Source organism: Octopus sinensis, linkage group LG4 (assembly GCF_006345805.1).
Source record: "Octopus sinensis linkage group LG4, ASM634580v1, whole genome shotgun sequence".
Lineage (NCBI taxonomy): Eukaryota > Metazoa > Mollusca > Cephalopoda > Octopoda > Octopodidae > Octopus > Octopus sinensis.
In genome coordinates, this window is record NC_043000.1 from 111802460 (window position 1) to 111829040 (window position 26581).

General features: G+C 38.2%; 1 protein-coding gene and 1 long non-coding RNA gene across 3 annotated transcripts in view; one reads left to right on the forward strand and one right to left on the reverse strand.

The window, feature by feature from the left end:
* The window catches only part of LOC118763076, an 18082-nt gene extending 1855 nt beyond the window's left edge, over nt 1-16227 (reverse strand). The window contains exon 1 of the long non-coding RNA XR_004998829.1: nt 16080-16227. This is a non-coding gene — a long non-coding RNA (uncharacterized LOC118763076). The remainder of the gene's footprint in view (nt 1-16079) is intronic.
* A 179-nt stretch (nt 16228-16406) lies between these two features.
* The window catches only part of LOC115210758, a 70229-nt gene continuing 60054 nt past the window's right edge, over nt 16407-26581 (forward strand). The window contains exons 1-2 of one of the 2 annotated variants that reach the window (XM_036502348.1): nt 16407-16527; nt 20982-21037. In XM_036502348.1, the coding sequence (XP_036358241.1) occupies nt 21014-21037 (24 nt within the window). In that variant the 5' untranslated portion in view covers nt 16407-16527; nt 20982-21013. Of the gene's footprint in view, nt 16528-20822; nt 21038-26581 lie in introns of those variants that run through there. The other variant, XM_036502349.1, reaches the window with a different exon arrangement.

The following is a 26581-nucleotide window of genomic DNA, read 5'->3' on the forward strand; positions in this document are numbered from 1 at the left end:
GGTGGGTTTGGGTAGTGTTTAGGTAACTCTATGGCATCTAATCAATGTCATGTTCTCTTGCTGTTTTCAAAGAGTATCATTTCTCAACACAAGTAGTGATTTGATGCAAAAATGGTATTTTTCCAGTCAAGAAAGCAATAAAGAGCACACTTTGAATCTTGTTCAGTTGATGTGGAACAACTCTATCTGTTTTCTTGACTTTTAGAATTTTTTACAGGTGTCCAAAAACAGTTGTGTGAGATGTTTGGAGTTCTGATGAAAGTTTACAAACCTTTGTTCTCAGATTTTGTTCAACCAAAGCATTGGTTTATTTTCAAGGCTATCATCTCCTGAACGAAAGCTTTGGAACCATCTCTAAGCAGTTATGATATCAACAAAACCATCACCAAAGGCCCGCTTGATACTCCATAGGGCTTCTATGGCAAAGAGACCCAGTTTGTATTCATGCAAGAAAATCACTCAACATAGTTTGGTTGTCATCATTTTCATAAGGTCTGTGGTTACAAATTTTGTATACCAATATTGTTGGGAAAGAAAAAGTGTCAAGATTAAATGCAATGGTATACATAATTGAGATTTTAAATGACTGAAATAACACAGAATTATAAATGCGATATTTCATGTGAAACAACCTAATATTTGTCCAGTACCAAAGTCCAACTAACCACACCTTACCTGTCAATTTGACACCTTTATTTTCTGTGCACCCACAACACTCACACTGCTGTTTATCTCATTCTCATTACTGTATCTGCTGCCAATTTCCCTCCGTCAGTCTATTCATTAAAAACCTTAACCTGTCACTTAAGTTTCTGGTGTAACACTCCTTACCTACATTCTTAAAAAGCATAACCCTTGGCTTAAATTCCATACTGAGTCCTCTGTCTTTACCTTCATTCTCCATTCACCTGCAACAATTTCACCTCTTGATGTTTAAATTGTTTAACCTTGATGTCAGGTCAAACAATTTAAAATATCTAAATATCTAAATTTAAGAAGATCACAATTGTTTTAATGTTTTAGATTTGTAGCCATGTACTGTGCATTTGTGTTTATTTTTGTGCATGAGGTACAGGAGTTGCCATGTGGTAAGAAACTTGCTTCCCAACCACATGGTCCTGAGTTCAGTCCCACTGAGTGGCATCTTGGGCAAGTGTCTTCTACTATATCCTTGGGCCGACCAAAGCCTTGTGAGAGGATTTGGTAAATGGAAACTGAAAGAAGCCTGCCATATATATATATATATATGTGAATATATACAAAGTATGGGGGTTTAGTTCACAGGTGATTTAAACGATCATCATCATCATCGTTTAATGTCCGCTTTCGATGCTAGCATGGGTTGGACGGTTCAACTGGGGGTCTGGGAAGCCCGAAGGCTGCACCAGGCCAGTCAGATCTGGCAGAGTTTCTACAGCTGGATGCACTTCCTAACGCCAACCACTCCATGAGTGTAGTGGGTGCTTTTTATGTGCCACCGACACAGGTGCCAGACGAGGCAGGCAAACGGCCATGCTCGGATGGTGTTTTTTACATGCCACCAGCACGGAGGACAGGCGAGGCTGGCACGGCCACAATCGGATGGTGTTTGTTACATGCCACCAGCACGGAGGCCAGTCGATGCGGTACTGGCTACGGCCACGTTCGGATGGTTTTCTTATGTGCCACCAGCACTGGTACCACAAAACTACAAATTCCATTGATGTTCATCGATTTTGATTTGATTCTTTGATTTTCACTTGCCTACTGTAACGGGCTCCAAGGTTACAGCCAAGACGGTAGTTATAGAGTCATTGCAGATTTCCGATGTAGCGGAAATATAATTGTTAAACATGTCCTGTTTAACACTCATATATATATATATATATATATATATACGCATATATGTATAGATGTGTGTATGTATGTATTTGTGTGCCTGTGTTTGTTCCCCCCAACATCGCTTGACAACCGATGTTGTTGCTTACATCCCTGTAACTTAGAGATTCAACAATAGACACCGATAGAATAAGTACTAGGCTTACAAAGAATAAGGCCTGGGGTCGATTTGTTTGACTAAAGGTGGTGGTCCAGAATGGCTGCAATCAAGTGACTGAAACAAATAAAAGAATATACATCCATATCTATACATACATAGACATATAGACATGCACACACATCATAGTCAGTTAACTTTTATTTTCCATGCGGGTATGGGTTGGACAGTTTGACAGAATCCAGCAAGCTCCAATGTCAGTTTTGGCATGGTTTCTACAGCTGGACGCCCTTCCTAACACCAACCACTTCGCAGTGTGTACTGGGTGCCATTTTATATATTCAATCTGAGCAAAACCAATATTCAATGCTAATTCCTGTGGAGAATCTTTCTCATTTTAGGCCTTGGGTGTTGAAAAGTCCCCACCATTTCAAGGTGCCCTCTCTCAGCCAAATGATGAATGCAATTCTCGCTCCTTGGAAAAGCATCCAGCTGTAGACCAATGTCTCAATAACTCCCCTAACCCATGCTAGCAGGGAAAACTTTAATGTCTCTGTTCCATGCTGATATGGGTTGGACAGTTTGACAGGATTCAAGTTTTCCAAAGAATAGGTGCAGGAGTGGCTGTGTGGTAAGTAGCTTGCTTACAAACCACATGGTTCCGGGTTCAGTCCCACTGCATGGCACCTAAGGCAAGTGTCTTCTACTATAGCCTCGGGCCGACCAAAGCCTTGTGAGTGGATTTGGTAGACGGAAACTGAAAGAAGCCCATCATGTGTATATATATATATATTTATTTATATATGTGTGTGTATGTTTGTGTGTCTGTGTTTGTCTCCTCAATATCACTTAACAACCGATGCTAGTGTGTTTACGTCCCCGTAACTTAGTGGTTTGGCAAAAGAGACCAATAGAATAAGTACTAGGTTTACAAAGAATAAGTCCTGGGGTCGATTTCCTTGACTAAAGGCAGTGCTCCAGCATGGCCGCGGTCAAATGACTGAAATAAGTAAAAGAGTAATATATCATCTACTTTGGCATGGTTTCTATGGCTGGGTGCCCTTCCTAATGGTAACCACATTATAGAGTGTACTGGGTGCATTTTTTTTTCCATGTCACCTGAACTATTGAGATCTCCATGCAACTCACAGAACTGCAAACTCTGGGTGGAGGATCAGTTTCATACTAGTCGACAAAGAGATTAAACTATGTAGGGCAGGGGTTCTCAACCAGGGTTCAGATAAGACTTTTGGGGGTCCATGAATGCAATATAGTAAATTGGGGTTCTATAGTAATTTTTCAGGGGTCATGAAAAAATTGTGCTTCAGAGCAGTAAAGTTTATGGTCAACGATTGGTCATACATTCACACAAAATATTTAAACAATCTTTTATAAAAGTCCTAATGATATTCAGTTACAAAAATACAGTAGGATATTTTTAATATACATCAAATGGCTATGGGGTCCAGTTGAGTAAACTAGGAATCAAAGAATGGTTGCAAACCCCTGTTGTAGAGGATCTGCATGAAGAGTAGGCACCGTAAGGGAGAGAAAATGGTGATGAAGTACCTGGGTGGCCCCCACAAGGCACAAGGTGAGTTGAAGAATCAAGGAGTAGAGGCAGGCCTAATGCATGGGAGTGGGACATGGGTCACTGTAATGTGGGTGAAAAGCAGCCACATTACAGTGACCTGGTTCTTTTCTCATCTCCTCCTTCTTGTCAGGGTCTTGAGGTCAGCATTAAGCACTTCATCCCATGTCTTCCAAGGTTTCTCTCTTCTGCAATTCCAACCACATTTAACAATAAGCTGTCCTCATTCATACTCATCACCTGTCCATACTTCTTTCATGTGCACAACTGATTCCTCTAAATTCCAGTTTTTCATTCAGCACTGTTAATGTAATCATCACAACAAATATGAACAATTAACGTCGCCCATTATCTCCCTTGATACAGAGACAATCAGTACATCTCCTGCCCCGGGAGATACCTTGTATAAGCAGCAGTCTAATAAAGTATCTCGTATTGTTAACACGTTTATCCAGTCTCTCTCACTTTCTTAATCTTTCATACTAAGTACTCACTATTTCCTTTCATACTCAATACAGTATACATTATATATATATAAATATGTATAACAACAACAAGCACCTTTGTACTAATATCTCATCATTTTTAGTGATCATTTTTTCCATGCTTGTATGGGTCAGAAATAATTGGTCAAGGCAGATTTCCCTACAGCCAAATGACCTTCCTCTTACCAATCTTCAACTATTTCTATACAAAATTATATTTCCCCATGGCCCAACAATTTTCATGGAAAATTGGAAACAAACAACCTCGCTTGTATGATGGTGATGTTCATTTACAACCATCACATGATATCAAAACAAGAACACACACATGATGGGCTTCTTTCAGTTTCCCCTTTCCCAAATTCATGTACAAGGCTTTGGTCAGCCCAACCACACAGCAATTCCTGCACTTCATATATATATCATCATCATCATCATCATCATTTAACGTCCGCTTTCCTTGCTAGCATGGGTTAGATGATTTGACTGAGGGCTGGCGAACCAGATGGCTGCAATCTTGATCTGGCAGAGTTTCTACATCTGGATGCCCTTCCTAACACCAACCACTCCAAGAGTGTAGTGGGTGCTTTTCACATGCCACTGGCATGGGGGCCAGTCAGGCGGTACTGGCAATGACCTCGCTTGAATCGTTTTACACATGCCACTGGCACAGGTGCCAGTGAAGCGACGTTGGTAACAATCACGCTCAAATGGTGCCCTTTTACGTGCCTCCATCACAGAAGCCAGTTAGCCGCTCTGGCAATGATCACACTCGTATGGTGCTCTTTGCACCCCGCTAGCACGGATGCCAGTCTATATATATATATATATGTATGTATATATATATATAAAGCATCAACATTATCATCATCGTTTAGTGTTCACTTTTCCGTGCTTGCATAGGTTGGATGGAATTTTTTGAAGCAGATTTTCTATGGGCTGGATGCCTTTCCTGTCACCAACCATCACCTGTCTCCAAGCAAGCTCTTTCCCCATGGCCTGACATGTTTTTCATGGAAGATTGCAAATGGACAATGTCACTTGTATAACAGTGATACTCGTTTACAACCATCATCTGATGTCCACACAAGGGTACACACACACACACACACACACAATTGTCTTCTTTCAGTTTCCAACAGCAAAATCCTTTGGCATGGGGCCACAACATAAGACAGTTGCCCAAGGTAGTGTACAGTAGAACTAAACCGAAACCATGTGGCTGGGAAGCAAAGTTCTGAACCATTCAAGCCATGCTTGCACCACCTGTAGCCACACCTTCACAGGTGTGTGTAAGAGAGAAAGAGAGAGAGAGAGAGAGGCGTATTGTTATTGTTATTTCTGTATGGTGGTGGGTCGGCCTTGACTAACAAGCCACAACATAAAAGGTGTGGCCATCCCAAGTACTTCTAAGAAAGCATGCTATGATTTGAAGCAAAAATCGTCTGCTATATCTAGATCAGGTCATTCATAGAAGCTCTTATGAGTTGTTTATGAATGAGAGAACATATGTGGTGGGCGGTGGGGAGGGGGGAGCTGAGTGAGATAAAGAAAAGCTTCACTTTTTTTTTAATGAGTTTTATTTAGACTTTTGTACATAAAAGTGTCATTTTGTGTGTGTGTGCACTGATTATGTTGTTATACGTTGTATGGTAAATGTAGGTATGGTACAAGGGTGCCAAAGTGTGGAATATATGTATCTGACAGTGTGTGCATGTGACTCAGTACAGGTGTGTGAAAGGGTGAGTGTGAGTGAGTGTGTGTGTGTGACTCAGTACAAGAGTGTGAAAGTGTGAGTGTGACTGTACGTGATGGTATGAGTATGTATGGAAATGTATATGAAAGGTTAGTGAAAAAGAAGTTTTATTTTCATTATTAAAAGACTCTGTTCACACATTACCAGAAAACATAAGCTGTGGGAGCCAAAGCCCAAGGTATTTCTCACCAATTATTTTTAATAATTATACTTGTTTCTTAATTACCATAATTAGCCTTTTTTTAAAATATGTATCTGCCTACCTGTAACCACCTACAGTTTTTTTTTTTGTCTTTTTATGATAGAAAATCTCTTGTTTTTGAAATGTTTGTATTTAAAGCAAAATATTCCATTTTGTGACTTTTACTTTTTTCAGTCATTAGACCGTGGCCATGCTGGGCACGACCCCAGCACTTATTTGTAAAGTCTGGTACATACTCTATCGGTCTCTCTTTTGCTGAACTGCTGAGTTATGTGGATATATATATATATATATATGTGAAGGCGCGTGGCTTAGTGGTTAGGGCATTTGGATCATGATTGTAAGGTCATGAGTTCGATTCCTGGCGACACATTGTGTCCTTGAGCAAGACACTTTATTTCAAGTTGCTCCAGTCCACTCAGCTGGCAAAAATGAGTTGTACCTGTATTTCAAAGGGCCGGCCTAGTCACACTCTGTGTCACGCTGAATCTCCCTGAGAACTACATTAAGGGTACACGTGTCTGTGGAGTACTCAGCCACTTGCACATTAATTTCACGAGCAGGCTGTTCCGTTGATCGGATCAGCTGGGACCCTCGTCATCGTAACCCACAGAGTGCTCCTTGTATGTATATATTTATATATATATATATATATATATATATATATGTATGTATATATTTATATATATATATATATATATATATATATATATATATATATATATATATATAACGGGAAGCTTTATGAAAATAAGCAAAAGACGAAGGCAGGTGGAATACAAACAAACAATTGTATTAGTATGGCGCTCAGGAATATAAATAAATATAGATAAAACCACTATTAGGCAAATCAAATAGTGAAAAACATAAACCAATACATAGAAATAAAATTAATTAATAAAAAATATATAAAATATAAAATTCAAAATTTTAAAAATTTAAATTAAAGTTAAAATTTTTAAAATTATTTAAATTAATAATTTATACTTATAAATTTTTAAATATTAAAAAAAAAAAAAAATAATAAAATATATATATATTTATATATATATATATATATATATTTAAAAATTTATAAGTATAAATTATTAATTTAAATAATTTAAACTTTAATTTAAATATTTTAAATTTTGAATTTTATTTTTTATATATTTTTTATTAATAATTTTATTTCTATGTATTGGTTTATGTTTTTCACTATTTGATTTGCCTAATAGTGGTTTTATCTCTAATTTAATATAATATATATATATTTATACTATAAAATTGGATTTAATCCTAAATCTAATTTTTCCCTGTAAGTTTGGATTTACTCCCTAATATTATTATTATTAATTAATATATATATATATATATATATATATATATATATATATATATATATGTAGGTCCCGGGTTGAGTCGGGGTTAACCACAGTAAATAAGGTACTCAATACATAGCAGAGTAAATTAATTTAGAAGCTCCTTCTAAATTCGATGACTGGTATCCATGTTAGTGGAGCACTAAAACCACCATCTGAGTGTGATTGTTGCCAGAGCGACTAACTGGCTTCCATGCTGGTGGAACGTAAAAAGCACCATTCGAGCGTGATCGTTACCAGCGTTGCCTTACTGGCACATGAAAAAACATTCGAACGAGGTTGTTGCCAGTGACACTGGACTGGCTCCTGTGCAGGTGGCACATAAAAAACACCATTTCAGTGGGGCCATTGCCAGTACCGCCTGACTGGCTCTCGTGTCGGTGGCACGTAAAAGCACCCACTGCACTCTCAGAGTGGTTGGCGTTAGGAAGGGCATCCAGCTGTAGAAACTCTGCCAGATCAAGATCAGAGTCTGGTGCAGCCTTCTGGTTCACCAGTTTTCAGTCAAATCGTCCAACCCATGCTAGCATGGAAAGCGGACGTTAAACGATGATGATGGTGATGATGATATATATACCCACACATACATATATATATTATTTGATAAAGACAATCTATGTTTTTTATGTGCTAGAACATGGCAAACGGTGTTTTATAATAGATCTAGTGTCCCAGCACAATCATCAGACACTTGCCACATGGCATAACCATGTTTATTAAATAATATTTATCTCTCATCAGATGAAGTACATTTTTTTGTTGATCTTACCATCACAGAACAGTACACTTTATATATATACTAGCTTAAGGTGACCCGCTCTACACGCGGGCAAGAGTGTGGTTGTTACTTTCTGTTTTTTTATCACCACATTCTCCCTCTTTGTTTCTCTCTCATTTTCCCACTCTCTTACTCTTCCTTTCTCTCGGACTCTCCCTCGCTTTCTCTTACTCTCCCATTTATAAACAACAAAAGATCTTGAGTAAGTTGAGAAAGAAAATATTTTGAAAAATCAATCATAAATATCAGGCAGTGATGGTAAGGTCTGCTTCAAGGCAGACAGCAAAACACTAACATTTAAAAGGGACAGACGAACTTGCAAGCTGAATAAAAATAAAAAAAGTTTGAAGGGCTAGAATCTGAGGATAGTAGAGTCACCATGGCTGACATTTCTTAACGACGGACAGCAACATAGTGACAGTTTAACGGCTGGCGTAACATACATTGTACTTATTCAGAACGAATGGTCTATGAGCACAAATCATACACTCGTATAAACTGATTCATTATAAAGCTACAGCTTTCTGTCAGCCCAGAGTTACCGTCTTTGGTGTATTCCCAACTGAGGAAGGCATAACCAGCCAGACAGGTATCTAGAGTTCCAAGCGAAAGCGCCAATGAGACACGGATGTATTTACACTTTTATCACAAGCAAGTATCATTGTTTTTCCGCCGTAAACTGCAATAGAAGTTAGATGTCTTGCAAACAACTTGCACATGCAAGTGCTACCAGTCAAAAGCTCCGCATACCAGAAGCCAGCAAGTGTATGGGGTCATCAGGAAAGAATGCGCGCCGTTCTGGGGCCTACCTCTCAACGGCATCAATGCGCACCGGCCCTCTTCATTGGTATGAGGCCCCGCTTGCTAGATTAGCTAGTTATCAAATAAAGCTCGATATTCTTCTAGCCATCGCTCATCGTCTCTTTTTAACCAAATCCAGTGGCTAGCCTTCTGCACTGTAGATTGGATATCGGTCATGGTGGTATTGACTTTGCGATGAGTTAGGCCTAACGATAACAACAGTTGTCTCACACTGTGTCCACCGAACCCTCTACATCTGACTTTGACTGGAAAATGCTCCGCTTTCCAGCCTGCGTCTTCACATTCCTCGAGGAGGTTTACATAATGGACAATCTTTCAAGCCCGAGCAGCGTCCATATTATCTTCATGAGGAACTGTTAACTCGACTAGATTTACAACTTTCCTTCTTTCACACATCAAAATGTCTGGTTTTTTCGTAATTGGGATGGGAAAGAATCTCTGGCACAAGTATATTTGAACTAAGTTAAAGTGTGTTTATTTCCCATCATTGCTTTACAAAACTACTTTATATATGTGGCACATTTTTCGTCACTATTTAATCAGGGTTGATCTTCATTCAAACACCACAACCTATTTCTTTACAGAGAGGACAAACAAACGGATTAAGTCGATTATATCTACCCCAGTGCGCAAATGGTACGCAATTTATCGACCCCAAAAGGATGAAAAGTAAAGTCGACCTCGGCGGAATTTGAACTCAGAACGTAGTGGCAGACGAAATACGGGTACGCATTTCGGCCGGCGCGCTAACGTTTCTGCCAGCTCGCCGCCTTTACACACAACAACCACCTCAAACTTCGACTGTGGTTAGATTCTTGAGATGAGAAGATAACCCGAGTACACTTCTGAGAGAATTACATCAAGATTAAAAATAAACGAGTATATTTATTCTAGGAGAGGTACTGGAAGATAATTTCTAAATTGTTACACGTTGGCGATTCTGAGAGAGAGAGAGAGAGAGAGAGTGTGTGTGTGTGAGCATCCGTCCGTAAGGTGTGTCTCAGTGGGTGGGTGTGCACGTGAATGTCTCATGCTCAATTGTTTTCGCAAGTCACCGTTCAGTGAGCAACCGATCGCCCACATCAATATAAACACTGAAGACTGAACCATTATTTGTTATTGACAAAACCCACTCCTCAAAATATATTTAGTTTTGATGTAATCCTGACAAGACGTGGGAGTTATCTCCCTTCCATATTCTTAAATTGGCAACAAAATGCACGATATTGGTCTTTTAGTCCGCTCCAAGCATGCCCTTGTGGCTAATAAAAGAAAATTATTAGTATCAATTTTCGGTACTATTTAAGAAGAGTGGCCCGGTGCGCACACTCCCGTACTCGCGCATCCGCGCTAGCTAGTAGCCTACTACGACTACTCTAGCAAAGTAAATAAAACACAAAAATAAATAATATTCTAAAACAAAGTAAGGATCGACTAGTCATGACTAGCTAGCGTGGATGCGCGAATACGCGAGTGCGCGCACCGGGACCACTCTTCTTAAATAGTACCTATTTTCTTTATCACGGGTTTTGTCGGAGCTCCTGGAGTCTTGCATGTGTAGCGGGCTTACTACCTGCAGCCTACGGTACCATCTACCCATTCTTTTCAGCTAACACTTTCCTGGTTATTCTGGCCGTGCTAAGGAGGCAAACCTTTTGTAACAGCTCCACTGAGCACTCTATTCCAATTTCATCGATATTCCTCTTGATACTGTTCCCAAGGACCCAACAATAATTGGCACTATCTTTATCTTCTTCATTTTCCATTGCCGTATTATTATTATTATTATTATTATTATTATTGAGTGAGAGAGTAGCGCACGCCATCAAAGTGACACTGGGGTACAATTATACGAAGCCCAGTATACCCATCATGACTACCCGTCTGACAAGGGTACACCAGGCACATGCAACACAACCATATGTGCGCGACATGGTGATCTCATATCAAGATAAACACCACATGACCTTGCAGGTGGGGCCCAGTTAGAATTTTATTCAGGTTGAGTAACCCATCCCACTCAAAAGGTCCCCAAAAGAGGATTAAGGATGATGAACGAAACACCCATGTTTCCAGAAATAAATTATTCAATCTCCAAAGAATTCCTCTCATATCGTCAGACACCAAGGGACATGCTCAACTGGTTAAGTCAAACAACTGACAAGTAAACCTGTGGTATTGAGCAGAATATTTGCTGTAGACCATCATTTATACCAAGACAAAACAATGTACGTAATAACCTTATTATTATTATTTTGTACTTTGTTCCTTTTCAGGTCGGTTTGTTAGCCCTGCATTTTAAATAGACGCTGGTGTTGGGCTTAATTAATGAACTTTGTATCATTCAATTACAAATCGGAAAATGAGAAGTTTACATTTTTATCAGTTAAACAACTCAATCAGTTTCGCGTAAAAACCAAGAATCATTTAGCTCACAGAATCATTACTGCTACGAACAAAATACCTAGCGGCATTTCTTCCGACTTTACGATCTGAATTCAAATACCACTTTGCCTTTCATCCTTTCGGGGTCGATAAAATATGTACCAGGTGAGCACCGGGGGCGATGTAATCAACCATCTTCCTCCTCCTCACCCGAAATTGCTGGTCAAAATTTGAAATTGTTGTTGTTACTGTCAAGAGAGAAAGACTTGCCCATGACCCTTTATAAGACCTGTATAACTGGCGGAGAAAGAAGGAAGAATCGTTAAAGTGGGAATTGGACTGAATCCTTGCAACAGACTTCACCCCGATAAAGGTGTCAAGTGATGGACGAACCAAGCGACGGATTTAGCCTGCTTCCCGCCCTCCCCAGTAATCCATGGCTGGATTTGAACACACAACGCAAAGAACTGGAATAAATACTGGGAAACATCTAGTTCGACCAGCTGCACCTCTACCCTTGATTGGGATTTTAGTTGTCGATTGACATCGCGCCTTAAATTTGCCGAGAGAGAGAATATCTTTGATTCACTGATTACACTCTATGGATGCCACTTCAAATATTTATAAAGCTAAAGAGACTTTACAAAGCACATTTAAACTAGGTACCCAGTCATACAAGACACTCCCACCATCTAAGCCAGTGCTACTCAATGGTGGTCCGCGGACCGGTGCCGGTACGTGGCAGAAAAGAAACATTATAAAATGTTTATGTAATATTGTATTATTTCTTTACAAAATAAAATATAAGGTAAAAAAAAACTGTCAACTTTTATTATATTCATTATATATATTGTTTCCGGTATAATTCAATATTACCGGTCCCTGGCACATTGGGGGGTAAAAAAACAACTGCCGGTACGCCACACCAAATAGTTTGAGAAGCACTGATCTAAGCAACCGCAGAAGTATCAACATAAACGGTTTTGGTTTGTTTTTCGCTGTCGCATTTTATTTTACTATTATAATAAATAGCATCAATAGAATGAAATTATTATCCTTTATTGCTAATCGAAAGTTCTGCATTCGTTTCTGCCAACTATGTTATTTGGGTTTAGGTATATCCTGATCTATAAATTTCTATTACAATATAAAATTTGTACCTACACACATATATACACAGTTATTGTGTTGGAGCAGCTGATTTTATTGAATATTAATTAAATAGTTCCTGTAGACAAACGGTGGAATAAAGTGCAATGTCGAAGATAACTGGTAGGATTTGAACCCCGTCATAAATCAACGAAATTAATTACTGCACAGAGTGCTACGTTCTGTTCCACCCTTTATAGACTCAATATTAATATCCTTCTCTACTCTAGGAACAAGGACGAAATTTTAGGGGAAGGGGCCAGTCGATTAGATCGACCCCAGTACGCAACTGGTACTCAATTTATCGACCCCGAAAGAGAGAAAAGGCAAAGTCGACCTCGGCGGAATTTGAACTCAGAACGTAACGGCAGACGAAATACCGCTAAGCATTTCGCCCGGCGCGCTAACGTTTCTGCCAGCTCGCCGCCTTAGCTAACGATAATAACATCACAACAAATTATATTAAGATAATGGTAATAATAATAACGACTTCAAATTTTGGCACAAGGCCAGTAATTTCAGGGAAGGGGTTAAGTCGATTATATTGACCCTCAGTGCCCAACTGGTACTTATTTTATCGACCCCGAAAGGACGAAAGGCATTACCTCGGCGGAATTTGAACTCAGGACGTAGCGATGGGTGAAATGCTGTTAAGCATTTTGCCCGACATGCTAACCATTCTGCCAGCTCGCCTCCTCAGATAATAGTAATGGCCTCAAATTTTAGCACAAGGCCAGAAATTTTAGGAAGTAGTTGTGAGGTCAGTTGCATGATAATATACTTTATGGTTTTAGTTTTCGCGTTTTCGAAATATCTAAGGATTGAAAATAAAGTTTCATAAAGTTCGTTGATTAGTTACCATTAGTCGTTTTCATAGATCTTATAAGAAGAAAAACAATTCTATAAATATTTCCCCAGAATAACAAAGCAAGCGAACTTGCTATCCCAACGGTTCATATTAATTTCGAAGCGAAACCTTCCGTCATTCAGAAGGTTGTAGTGCAGTCTTTTTATCGTTCAGTGGCTCAATATGTTTCCACCTGCCAACGTGGGAAATTGTTTGCCAAATTTATGTGCGACTTATTTGAAATAGCATCCAAAGTCTCCTTCAAATCACCCCATACTATCTTTAAAAAGCAAAGGAAAGGGCAAATAGAGTATTCTTGAAAACAAGGCAGGGTAGCCACGACATGAAAGCTTTTGAACATAAATCTACCCTATCAGAATAAAAGGGACTAAATATAGGAAAGGAAAAGCAGTTTCCGGTACTACTAGCGAACAGTGGTCCCGGTGCGCGACCTCGCGCATCCGCGCTAGCTAGTCGTAAGTAGTCGATCCTACAACGACTTTTTAACCCTAACCTTAGTTTGTTTATAAAAATAATTTATTTAATTGGTTTAAAAAATTAATTACTTTGCGTTTTATTTACTTTGTTCGAAAAATATTTAATTTGTGTAAAAAAAAATTATATACATTGTTTATAAAAATAATTTGTTTTCTTAGTTTAAAAATTATTTACTTTGTTCGAAAAATATAATTTAATTTCCTTTGATATGTATTCAGCCTTGAAATACAAACATATGCGCAAGTCGTTGTAGGATCGACTACTTACGACTGGCTAGCGCGGATGCGCGCACCGGGACCGCTGTTCGCTAGTAGTACCCAGTTTCCTAAGAAGGGAAATTTAAAAACCAAATGTTAAAACGGGTGCAGGTAAGATGTCAAGTTCAATTCCAACAAGCAGCACTCTAGTCCAGCGTTTTTCAAACTTTTTTTTTTTTGCTGCAACCCACAAGAACCACGTTTTGCATTGCGACCCATGCCTTGGACAAAACCAAGTTATTTTGACTGCGATAACATCCTTTTTGTATATGTATAATAAATTCACATGTCCCATTATGTTTTGATTGATAAAGCCTGACTTTGTCATGGGAGAAATCGGTAAAACTAGAGTTTATTTGCGAATGCTGTGCAACATTTAGAGTTGTTTATATTCTGCACTTTGCACCCGCTGCGTTTTCTTTTTCTTTCCTTCTTCTTTGTCGCGACCCACAGTTTGAAAAATGCTGCTCTGGACAAATGTCTTTTGCTATAGCCCTGTACTGACCAACACTTAGTAGATGTAGATGAATTTGGGGCGGAGGTGAAATTATTAACCATCTTACAAACAATAACTCTGAGCACCTTTTCAAACTCCATCTGTCTAACACCCGTGGAAATGTTTACAAAGTATGAAAACAGCACAGCTCCTTCCATGACTTTCGGAAACATTTTTTCACGCTAAAAGTTGCTGAAGCATGGAACAAACTGCCGGCATCAGTTGTTAGTTGTCGTAGCACTGCATCCTTCAAAACTTCCATGCTTCCTGAGATTCGCCAACACTACACCTGATTTTCTCCCCTCCATGCACACAAGCAAGCATGTATCTGACTCATACACTGTTCACTTCCCAGACATTTGTACATTACTGCATATGCTTTATACGCACTTTTGACAAGTTGTGGGGCACCTGAGCAATGTATACAATAATTTCATTATTATTATCATTATTTAAATACACACACCACACGTTTTCGGCGTAACCCTAACCTAACCATAAAAACGGGTGGTGTGCGTATTCTTTACCTTCGCCGAAATTTGGTAGACGGAAACTGCGTTGAAGCCCTCTGGAGAAACCGTTTCTGTTCGCCTGATTTAATACCACAATTTGTCTCTTAGATGCCTCCAGCGAAGGCCATTCTGTTGTATGCGTTTAGGCTGGGTCTCAGTCTGAAGACCGCTTTCACCATTTAATTGTAGAATGCAATTTCACTATAGGCCTACCATTATTATGGAACCCTTTAAACCTATCTCTTTCATTCATTCAAGTTCTAGGTAAACTCCCGCCGAACAGACCTATAGCGTCTTTTACATTCTTTTTAGCCAAAACCAGACTGTCCAACATGTTGCTCCTTTTTTTATATATTTATTTTCTAGATGGTACGATATAATAAGGAGGTTTAGCTGCTATTTTTGAAGTCGAGGGGTCCTTGTTGGAATAATGTACAGCGAAGTGCTGTTCACTATCTCTGCCCCACAAAACTAAAGCACTAACTTAAATACGAACACAAAATATTTTCAGCCGAGGGGCATGCACGTTGTCCCCTAGTCAAAGCACAAAATATTTTCAGCCGAGGGACATGCATGGGTACTACTAGGGTTAGGGTTAAAAAGTCGTTGTAGGATCGACTACTTACGACTAGCTAGCGCGGGTGCGCGCACCGGGACCACTGTTCGCTAGTAGTACCCATGCATGTTGTCCCTTAGTCGTCCTTTACATTCTTAATGAATGAAAACAAATGATAAGTGAGGGAAAGTTTCTATTTTGATAAATGAATGAATGAAGAAAGACACTCCTCTGACCTTTATACGTGTTTGTCATAGTTAACTAATTGCAGGTCGTTGACTTCGGTTTAGTGCAGAATGGAATACGAGAAATGAAAGCAACAACAACAACAAAACCATGTGCATTAATATGAGAAAATAAAAATACTAATAATAATAAAAAAGAGAGAAACAAACGTTCCTATGACTACCTCTTTCTGTTGCCCACAATTTACGTCAGCAACGCAAGCCGGAACTGAGCCATATTCCAACCATTCAAAACCTTTACGAAATTCTTAACTTACACTTCGTCCTGGTGCCTTCCCTCCTCCTCTGCCTCCTATTCCACTATCTCACACCTTCTTTCTACTCCTACTCCACTCTTGCCTGTTCCTCCTCCTCCTACTTCACTCTTCCTCACCCTCCTCCTACTCCTACGTTACTCTTTCTCTCTCCTCCCCCTTTCCCTCCTTCTCCACCTTTCATTTTCTTTAAATTCTTCTGAGGGTTTTGGGAAGAGAAGGCAAAAAGATAAATAAAATAAATATTTTGGCAGCAAAGTAAGGAAGCATGTAGGGGAGATAAGTCTAGATGACAAATCATTCTAACGTGAACGTGGTGCAGACGGTGAAGCAACCATTCCAAGCAGCTGCTCAAACGGTATACTGTTTTGTATCTTATTTATGCCTTTTTTTTCATTCATACTTCTGTGTTGTATTCTTGTTATGTTTCGCATATCCATGTCATCATCAATTTGAACCGATCTCGAACGGGAAAGAAAAATAAATAAATGTAGCTCTCTTACAAAAAAAGAAATTACCCATCCCTTTATTAATTCAATTGTATTTCGCCCCCTTATAGATTTTATTTCTTTACTACCCACAAGGGGCTAAACATAGAGGGGACAAACAAGGATATACAAAGAGATTAAGTCGATTACATCGACCCCAGTGCATAACTGGTACTTAATTTATCGACCCCGAAAGGATGAAAGGCAAGATCGACCTCGACGGAATTTGAACTCACCTTATAGATTTAAGCTTGAATTTGACTAAGGTTGACTTTACACTGTTCCTAGAGCTTGACGTATGTGTGGTGGGGGTAGTTAGGACATAAAAAAAAAGTAAGCTGGATAAGAAAAAGGTAATTTTAATAATTTTGATATGTAAAACATTATTTTTAATAATATATAAAAATTAATGTAAATATATTCCAAATTGTAAACAATAGTTCTGCTATCTCCTCCCACCCCAGGTAGCTAAAATTTTATATAAGAGCACCACTTTTCAAGATGAAACATGGAGGTTGTTGAACTCTTTTTTTGTTTCTGAAATTTGCTTTTTTTTTTTTTTTTTTGCTCCTCTGAGAATGTTGTATTCCTCCAAGGACTACAATAGTTTTTGGAAAAAACTTTACTGATTTCAAAAATATTCTAAACATTACTATAGTGTATTAAAAGAAAATGTGTTTTCCCAGAAAATTGAAAGTGTAAAGGCAAAAATTACTTTCTGATCAGTATATCTTTACTTTTTTATGAAGCTCAATTGAAACCATTTTCTGTGTGGCTTGGATGTTACCACTCCAAGTAGATCAACATCCTCATCTAAAGATTATCAGAATCCTTTGTAAAGTAATTTATCTAACATTTAGTGAATTCCTTTGATTATTTTTATTTTTTACATAATTTTCAGGTAAGGTTAATTAATCATGTAGCATCTATTTGATCTACAAAAGAACTTTTCTAAATGTAAATAGATAATATTGGTAAAAATTAACTGGGATTTTTTTTAAATAAAAAAGGAATGTACTCTGTTTCAATTATTCACTGTCCCAGGGAATATTGTTTCCCTCTAAGAATTTTGGAAAAAAACCAAAACCCTTGTTACATAACTATAGGTGATTTTTGAAGTTGAGGTGCTGGAACAACCAAGCATCATTGTATATTTCACCTGATATTCTAGCAAGACAAGATGTCAATGGTAATCGAAGCTTCATTATTTTGTCTGCCACTACGTTCTGAGTTGAAATTCCGCCGAGGTCGACTTTACCTTTCATCCTTTCGGGGTCGATTAAATAAGTACCCGTTATGCACTGGGGTCAATATAATCGACTTAATCCATTTGTCTGTCCTTGTTTGTCCTCTCTGTGTTTAGCCGCTTGTGGACAGTAAAGAAATAGGTAATTGAAGCTTCGTTAAATATGGGACCAATCTTGGTCAACACTACCAGGATGTCCCAAATGAAGCCAGTTCATATATTTCATCAACATATTATGATATGTCATCATCTTATTTCCCAAGTCATTTCCTGGCACTTGACACCTCCATGAAGCAATGTATCTTTGTAAATGACTGAAATCTATTGTAACATCTTTTATGCTTATGTGTAAGGCAGTGATCTGGCTGAATCATTAGCAAGCTGGGTAAAATGCTTAGCAGTATTTCATCTGTCTTTACACTCTGTGTTCAAATTTTGCCAAGGTCGCCTTGGCCTTTTATCCTTTCAGGGTCAATTAAATAAGCTCCAGTTACACACAGGGGTCTATGTAATCAACTGAACCCCTTCTCTGCAAGCTGCCCTTGGGGCAAAAATTTGAAATCATTAAGGATGTGTGTGTGTGTGTACACTCACTCACAGACCTCTTTCTCTCTATATATATAAATATATATATACACATACATACATCTCTCTCTCTGTATATAAATATATATATATATATATATACACACACACACATCTCTCTCTCTCCTCCCTCTTTGTATATATATAATATTTTTTTATAATTATGAGTATAATTATAATTAGGGTTCAGCAAAAAATTTGCTTAACCAAATACCGAACTTTAGAAATAGCAGCAAAAAAAAAAACTTAGCTGAACCCTAATTATAATTATACTCATAATTATAAAAAAATATTGTTTAAGTTTACCGAAAATGGTCCTTTTAACATGCCAAATACTACTTAATTTTACCCTTTATTATTATTGATATTATATATATATATATATATATATATATATACATAGACAGTACACTCTGTAAAGTGTTTGGCATTAAGAGGGATATCCAGCCATAGAAACCATATCAAAATAGACATTGGAGCGGAGCTCAGTGTCGTCGTCTGGCTTGCCAGCTCCTGTTGAACCATTTAACCAATGCTAGCATGGAAGGCAGACATTGAATGATGACGTTGATGAAGTGGAACCAATTAATAACTTGCTGGGACATAACTGAAGACTTCACTATTTTCTGTAAATATTTACAGGAAAATCTATCAATGGTTTTCTTTTGCTTTCTCAATGACTACAGCCTACACCCAGCACTTGTAAAAACATTCCTTCAATATTCAGTGCTCCTACTGTTTACAGCAGTGAAGCTTTACTTTGCTATTCTAAGGTTTTACTGTAATGTGGACGAGGCACAGTAGTAAACTGTACCTCCTCATGGTTCTTATTTACAAATAAATAGTGCTGAAGACGAGATATACATTGCAGAGTGTTCAACAGCACATTGTCTCTCACCAGTAATATACTAGGGATCATGTCAGTTGATCCTAACCCTACTCCTCACTGATCCTCACTATCATTATTAGCATCAGAACTATCACCAATTTTCATCATCATCATCATAATCAACATTATCTATGTGAATGGTTCTCACACTGACAATCACTTGCCTCTACCACCAACGCCACCAGCATATCAGTTGCCCTTAATGAGGATACAAAATACAATTTATATCCATAAAACTCTTCCTTTTCCACTACCATGGTGTTGGGGGAAATTTTTTTTAATGTTTAAAAACCATCTTTGTTTTGTTAAACAGTTTGTCTTCTATTTTTCCTGTTTTTATTTCTTTTATCCCATCAGTGGTGTAGCTGGAAAGTGTACTACCCAGAGCAGCAACCCTGAAGTTTACCTTCCCACCCTGAGCAGTTATTCATAACATGTCCCTTAATATATGCCACACCTTCATTTCAATACACCCAATATAGGCTTATCTATCAAACCCATAAATGAGGGGTCCCCAGACCCTCAACACTATAAGACTTAGCACACTCTATTGTGCAACACCTATAAAAGCATCACTTGGGGTGGACTGTCCCCACCGCTACACCGTTGCAGCCCACCCACCCTTCACAAGACCCATTGATCAATGTTACCCCTTTGAAGAGTGGGGTAACTATGACTGAATCAATGGAGTAAGGAAGCAATTACTTTGGATAATATTTAGTTCCATCTTTTTACACCCTTTCTTACTAGTTTTGTTTTTCATCATTCCAAGCCAAACTTTATCTGAGGTTGACCATTTACTACCATCATTATTATTATTATTATTATTATTATTATTTATGCTTTCCTTTCATTATAACTTTATTTCAGCTGCCTTAGTACCAGGCATCCTCTGGAGGCCAAGAGTAGCAAGCGCACTTTTTATTATTGTTATCATCATTTAAGGTGGTGAGCTGGCAGAATCGTTAGCATGCCAGGCGAAATGCTTAGTAGTATTTTGTCTGTCTTTACATTCTGAGTTCAAATTCCGCCAAGGTTGACTTTACCTTTCATCCTCTCGGGGTCGATTAAATAAGTACCAGTTACACACTGGGCTTGATATAATCGACTTAATACATTTGTCTGTCCTTGTTTATCCCCTCTGTGTTTAGCCCCTTGTGGGCAGTAAAGAAATAGGTATTTCGTCTGCCGCTATGTTCTGAGTTCAAATTCCGCCATGGTCAACTTTGTCTTTCATCCTTTCGGGGTTGATAAATTAAGTACCAGTTGCATACTGGGGTTGATCTAATCGACTGGCCTCCCTCCCCCAAAATTTTGGGCCTTGTGCCTAAAGTAGAAAAGATTATTATTATCATTATTATCATGACAGTGATCTGGCAGAAATGTTAGCATGCTGGACAAATGATAAGCAACATTCCATGTCTTTACATTCTGAGTTCGCATTCCACCAAGGTTGACTTTGCCTTTCAATCTCTTGAGGTTGATGAAACAAATACCAGTTGAGCACTGGAGTTAAAGTAATCAACCAGCTTCCTCTCTGGAAATTTCTGGCCTTTTTCCTAAAATACAAAGGATTATCACCATCATTGCTATTGTCTTTTCAGTTAAAAGTCACAACACTTGGAAGCACTGACCAATGGAGTTGTCCTCTTTTCCAGACGTAAGTACATTTTCTTTTCATACCGTTAATGTGTTTGTGTATAGTTTCTTGTATGTGCATGTGTGTGTGTTTGTATTTAAGTATACTGTGTATGTATTTAAATATGTATGTGTCTACATCTAAGTACATAATTTGTTTGTGTGTACATTTAAGAACATATGTATGTATGTGTGTGCATGTAATTATATTATATAATTTCAGATTCTGTATTTTTTGTTTTTCTCGTTATTTTTCCCCTTTTTTGTAGAATCCCACCTGTAGTTCTGGCCCCACAAGACATACAACACCTTAGTTTATATTCACCTGTTATTATTGTAATTAATAAATATTGTTGTTATTGTCTTAATTAAAAATATTGTGAGAAGACTCATCAAGCCGAGCAAAATCACAGTCGTGGCAGATACCAGTTTCATGTAAATTGGCACCCATGCCAGTGGTATGTAAACACACCCTGGTTTCATGTAAATTGGCACCCATGCCAGTGGTATGTAAACACACCCTGGTGTCATGCAAATTGGCACCCATGCCAGTGGTATGTAAACGTACCCTGGTGTCATGCAAATTGGCACCCATGCCAGTGTGGTATGTAAATGTACCCTGGTGTCACACAAATGGAACCTGTGCTAGTGGCATGTAAGCACACTCCAGTTTCGAGCAAATGGCACCTGTGCCAGTGGCATGTAAAGGCACCCACCTATTACACTCTCAGAGTGGTTGGCATTAGGAAGAGCATCCAGCTGTAGAAAGCAAGCCAAATCAGACTGGAGCCTAGCACAGCCTTCCAGCGTGCCAGCCCTGGTCAACGGACATTAAATGATGATGATGATGTGTGTGCTTCTAAGTTTATTTATTTGTGTGTGCCTTTGGATAGAATATTGCATGTGTTTGAATATGCATGTATTTACATGAATATTACAGATGCATGGATGTAAGTGTATAATCTGGTCATAGAATAATGTGTATATATTTAAATATGTATATATTTATATTTATGCATTTACATTTATAAATTATATATTATATATATATATTTAATGTGTATATATTTAAATATGTATTGTGCTGCTGGCATGTAAAAAGCACCAACCAATCGTGGCCGTTGCCAGCCTCCCCTGACACCTGTGCCGGTGGCACGTAAAAAGCACCCACTACACTCACGGAGTGGTTGGCATTAGGAAAGGCATCCAGCTGTAGAAACACTGCCAGATCAGACTGGAGCCTGGTGCAGCCTCCTGGCTTCCCAGACCCAGTCGAACTGTCCAACCCATGCTAGCATGGAAAACGGATGTTAAACAATGATGATGATGATATGTATAATTATGCATTTAAATTCATATATTTAAATGTGTATGTATGTGAAGCTGAGTGTATTATTTTGTATGTAAATGTGTAAATTTTAGTAGAAATTATATATATATATATATATATATATTATATATATATATATATATATATATATTGTTATGGAGGCAAGGAAAAGTAAACGAACAAAAAAACACTATGCCCCTTGTTCCATTAGTTGGAATCGAACCGGCGCTCCAGTTGTTCAGGACAATGGTATTTCCTTTGCCCTGTCAAATACCACGATTACTAATGGTCCTAGACAGTGATCTACGGCCCTCACACGGTCGCGGAAAGTTTTTTTTAAAAAATGTTGGGGAGAGATCTACACACTGCTGTCATCGATATTTCTCTTCTTCTAGCTGCTACCCGTTATAAATACGGCTAGCATTAAGTTAGTGGGTCAGTCAGCGAGAAACCGTGAGAGGGTCAGTGTGAGCGGAGCGGACAAGGGAGTGAGTTAGAGATGGTGGGAGTCGGTGAGAAGCAACCACAAAGATGACAGTCAGGGTCTAGAGAGATACAGACAGTGAGTGGGCAAGAGACAGTACGAGAGGCTGAAAAGATGACAGAGACTGACAGACAGCGGCAGGCAAGCTGTTATAGTGGGAGTTTTGTGATGTTCAGGGAGTGTTGTAGGCGTGGAACATGCGGTAATATTTTTATTTGTGTTTTGAATTTCGATGTTCAAATAGAGACGATGTGTTGTTGAAATGGAAAAAAAAAGAGAGAGGCTCTGACGAAATCGTTGGAAAAAAAGAGCGTGTTGTTGGCTGTTTTTAAAAGAAAAGAAAAGGAAGAAAAAAAAAGAACTTGGAAGTGTTTTAAAAAGGAGAAGGAATCTTTTTGATTGTGAACTTTGTGTTAAATGTAAAATGATGTGTCTTGGAAAAGAAAATCGAACAGTATTGTGTCAAATGTTAAATGATTTGTTTTACGAACTCTGTATTATGTTTAAATGCAAATGATTGTTCTTCGAACTCTGTACATGATTTATCAACCTTTGTTTTGGAATTCTTTGATTTTGTTTTGAAAAAAAAAATTGCTAAATTACGCAACTTCCGCTGTGTCTCTTTCTTTTGTTGTCGTTGTGTTGGTTCCTGGCTGCGTTAGCCGCCTCTCCCCCTTTCCGTGGTGGATTTCCGGTTTGCTGAGCGTCATCGTCGCGACTTAGGGCCCGTGGTGGTATCGTAAGGCTGTGGGCCCTGAGTGGCAGTGTAACAATATGAATATATATCTAAATAAATATTTCTGTTGTGTGTATAAATGTGGTGTCAGTTGTATGAGGTCTCTTAATTCCTGAGATAATCATAGAGGTGTTATGGTATACATGTCTTGGGAAGAGCCCAGCCACGTCCAGGATGTAAATGTGGCTGATTTAGTTGGGAAGAAAGAGGGAGGAAAAGAGAGGGAGAGGATAATCAGCCCCATTACTAGAATTGTATTTATTTTACTGGCCAAATAAATATATGATACATTTTTCTTGGGTGGCACGTAAAAAGCACCCCTATGCTCTTGGAGTGATTGGTGTTAGGAAGGGCATCCAACTGTAGAAACCTTGCCAGATCAGATTGGAGCCCGGTGCAGCCTCCTGGCTTGTCAGCTCTCAGTCAAACCATCCAAACCATGCCAGCAGGGAAAGCAGACGTTAAAAGATGAGGACGATGAGAAGGAGGAGGATTTGAAATCAGAGCACTCTGCCTTGTTGCTGCCTGCATGTGTGTGTGTGTGTGTGTGTGTGTGTGTGCGTGCGTGTGTGTGTATGTATGTGTGTGTGTGTGCTCTTCTGTTTTTAATTATCGTAAAAACAATGTCACATTTGATGCTTGAGAAAATTCTTGCATAATTCTACTGTTCCACTTATAGATTGTATGTATTGGACTATTGCATAATTATTGCGGCTTTTTTTTTAAACATTTTATTTAACAATAACAATATTTAACAAAAGCCTCTTTAAATGATGGTCTGACCGTCTGCCAAGCAAAAGGGAAGCAGTAATTGAAGTAGATGGTGAATATTCTCCGGAATAATCATTTAAAGATGTTTTTGTTACATGTTATTGTTTTCGTTTAATAAAATTTGTTGAACAAAAAACCGCAATAATTATGTTCCAACCCAATATGTATGCACACACACACACACACATATATATATATAGATATATGTATATATGTATGTATATATATATATATATAGATATATGTATGTATGTATGTGTGTATATATATATATATATATATATATATATATATATATATGCGTGTATAAACGTACGTATATGTATAAACGTACATATTTATTATGTATGTGTGTATATATATATATATATATATATATGTATGTATGTATCTTAGCTGAGTATTCTGCTGTTGCCTGGTAACTTTTCACAATAGAAATACTTTGAACTTTTGGAATAGCACACCCACTTAAGTTGGTTTTTCTCCATTTTGACAGGGATTTTCAGAATTTGTGTTTCACCACATCCTTGCAAATGATGGTGGGGTGGGAGGAAGCTTTTATCCTTCTGGACCAATTTTTTTTTTTCTTTTTTTCACTACGCACTTAAAAACAATGAGGGATACTTTCTTGGGTTTAAAATATAAATTGAAAATTTATGAATTTTTTCAACCCCCGTCCTCCCCCACTTTCGATTTTAGCTTCTTTTTTTTTTTTTTTGCCATCATGCACAAAAAAAGATTTGAAGGTTAAAGTTTTCTTTGGAAATCTATGATCACCATTACAATTCCCATTTCCTTTATTTTCAAACAGAAAACGAAACATAATTTTTAAAAATATTGGAATTTAAAAAAATTTCTCCATTAACACCCCCACACACTACTGTAGCTAGGGGGGGGGGCGGTAGGGTTGGTCCGTCCAGGGCAGCCTTTTTAAAGGAACGGCACTTTTCATTCTCTTATAGGTTATTATTGCTGCAGGCAATATGTGGATTTTGTGGGGTCCGGGGCAGCAAACGGAAGGGCTGCCGCGGGCAGTACACACTCTAGCTACGATAATGCACCCACACACCACCATAATTCCTCAAATCTCTCCTTTTTTTGGGGGGGGGGGGGGAATCTGCAATTTGTCTCTGTTTATAATTTCAAAATGATTTTCAGATGAAAAGGTGTGTGACTTAAGAGAAGATTAGCTGGTGTTTCTAGCACGTCCGAAGAATACTTGGTGCCTTCCTCGTTTCTTAGTCACTCTGGTTTTCAGTATTTTCCTTCCCAGAAACACATTTTATGGAACGATGAGGCAGTGGTCCATTGCTGAGAAGAAGTAACTACAAGAAAGAAATTTGTTCTTTGAATCTTTAACCCTCATCTTGCATCAAGCGAGTCCGTGTGTGCGAGCGAGCGTGAGAGAGAGAGAGAGGGAGAGGGAGAGAGAGAGCATACTGTTACAATAATCTTTTACATACCGTTTTGAAATAACTGTCGCCCAAATGACACACACACACCTAATTCATCTGAATCTAAATTTTTGCTATATATATATATATCAATATACCAGAGTAAACACATAAAAGTGAAACAAGGTGGAAAAAAGAGTACTCAAATACCAGAGGTAGAGTAATATGCTTTATTTAAAAGTGAAACTCCGAGTAACAGCTTTTGTTATATTTCTGCTGCTTTTAAATAAAGTGTATATATATAGAGACAAAAGAGAAAACTGGATTTTCGTCCGTGATGGCTGTGATGAAGTGAAAGTAAACATCATGAGGCGAGGTGTTTAAACAAAAGGAAAGCAATAGGTGAGAGTTAATACATACGCAAAGAGGGTGAGCATCAAATAAGCAGAGGGAGAGGGCGAGATTAATTTGATGGCGATAAAATGTGGGAGAGTTGTCGATCCAAAAGTCGAGTTATTTCTCGAAGAAAATTATTTTTTATTCTTTACGAACGACATTGTGGAATTCGAAAATCAAATTTGTTTTTCTCGATGATGCACCATTTCAGAGCCTTTTGGGGCTAAATATGCATACCGTAAATCCTCGAGTATAATACGCAGGGGATTTTTAGGAGGCTGTACCTCTGAAAAACTTAAACCTTGTGTATAATACGCACTCCTTCTCTAACGTCCTTGGTTTGTAAAAATGTATACGGTAACGTCCTTTATTATTATTGTATATATAACAATGCAAACGTGTAGCATTTTTGTACATTTTGTTTGCAGAAAATAAAGAAATAACAGTAATAATGT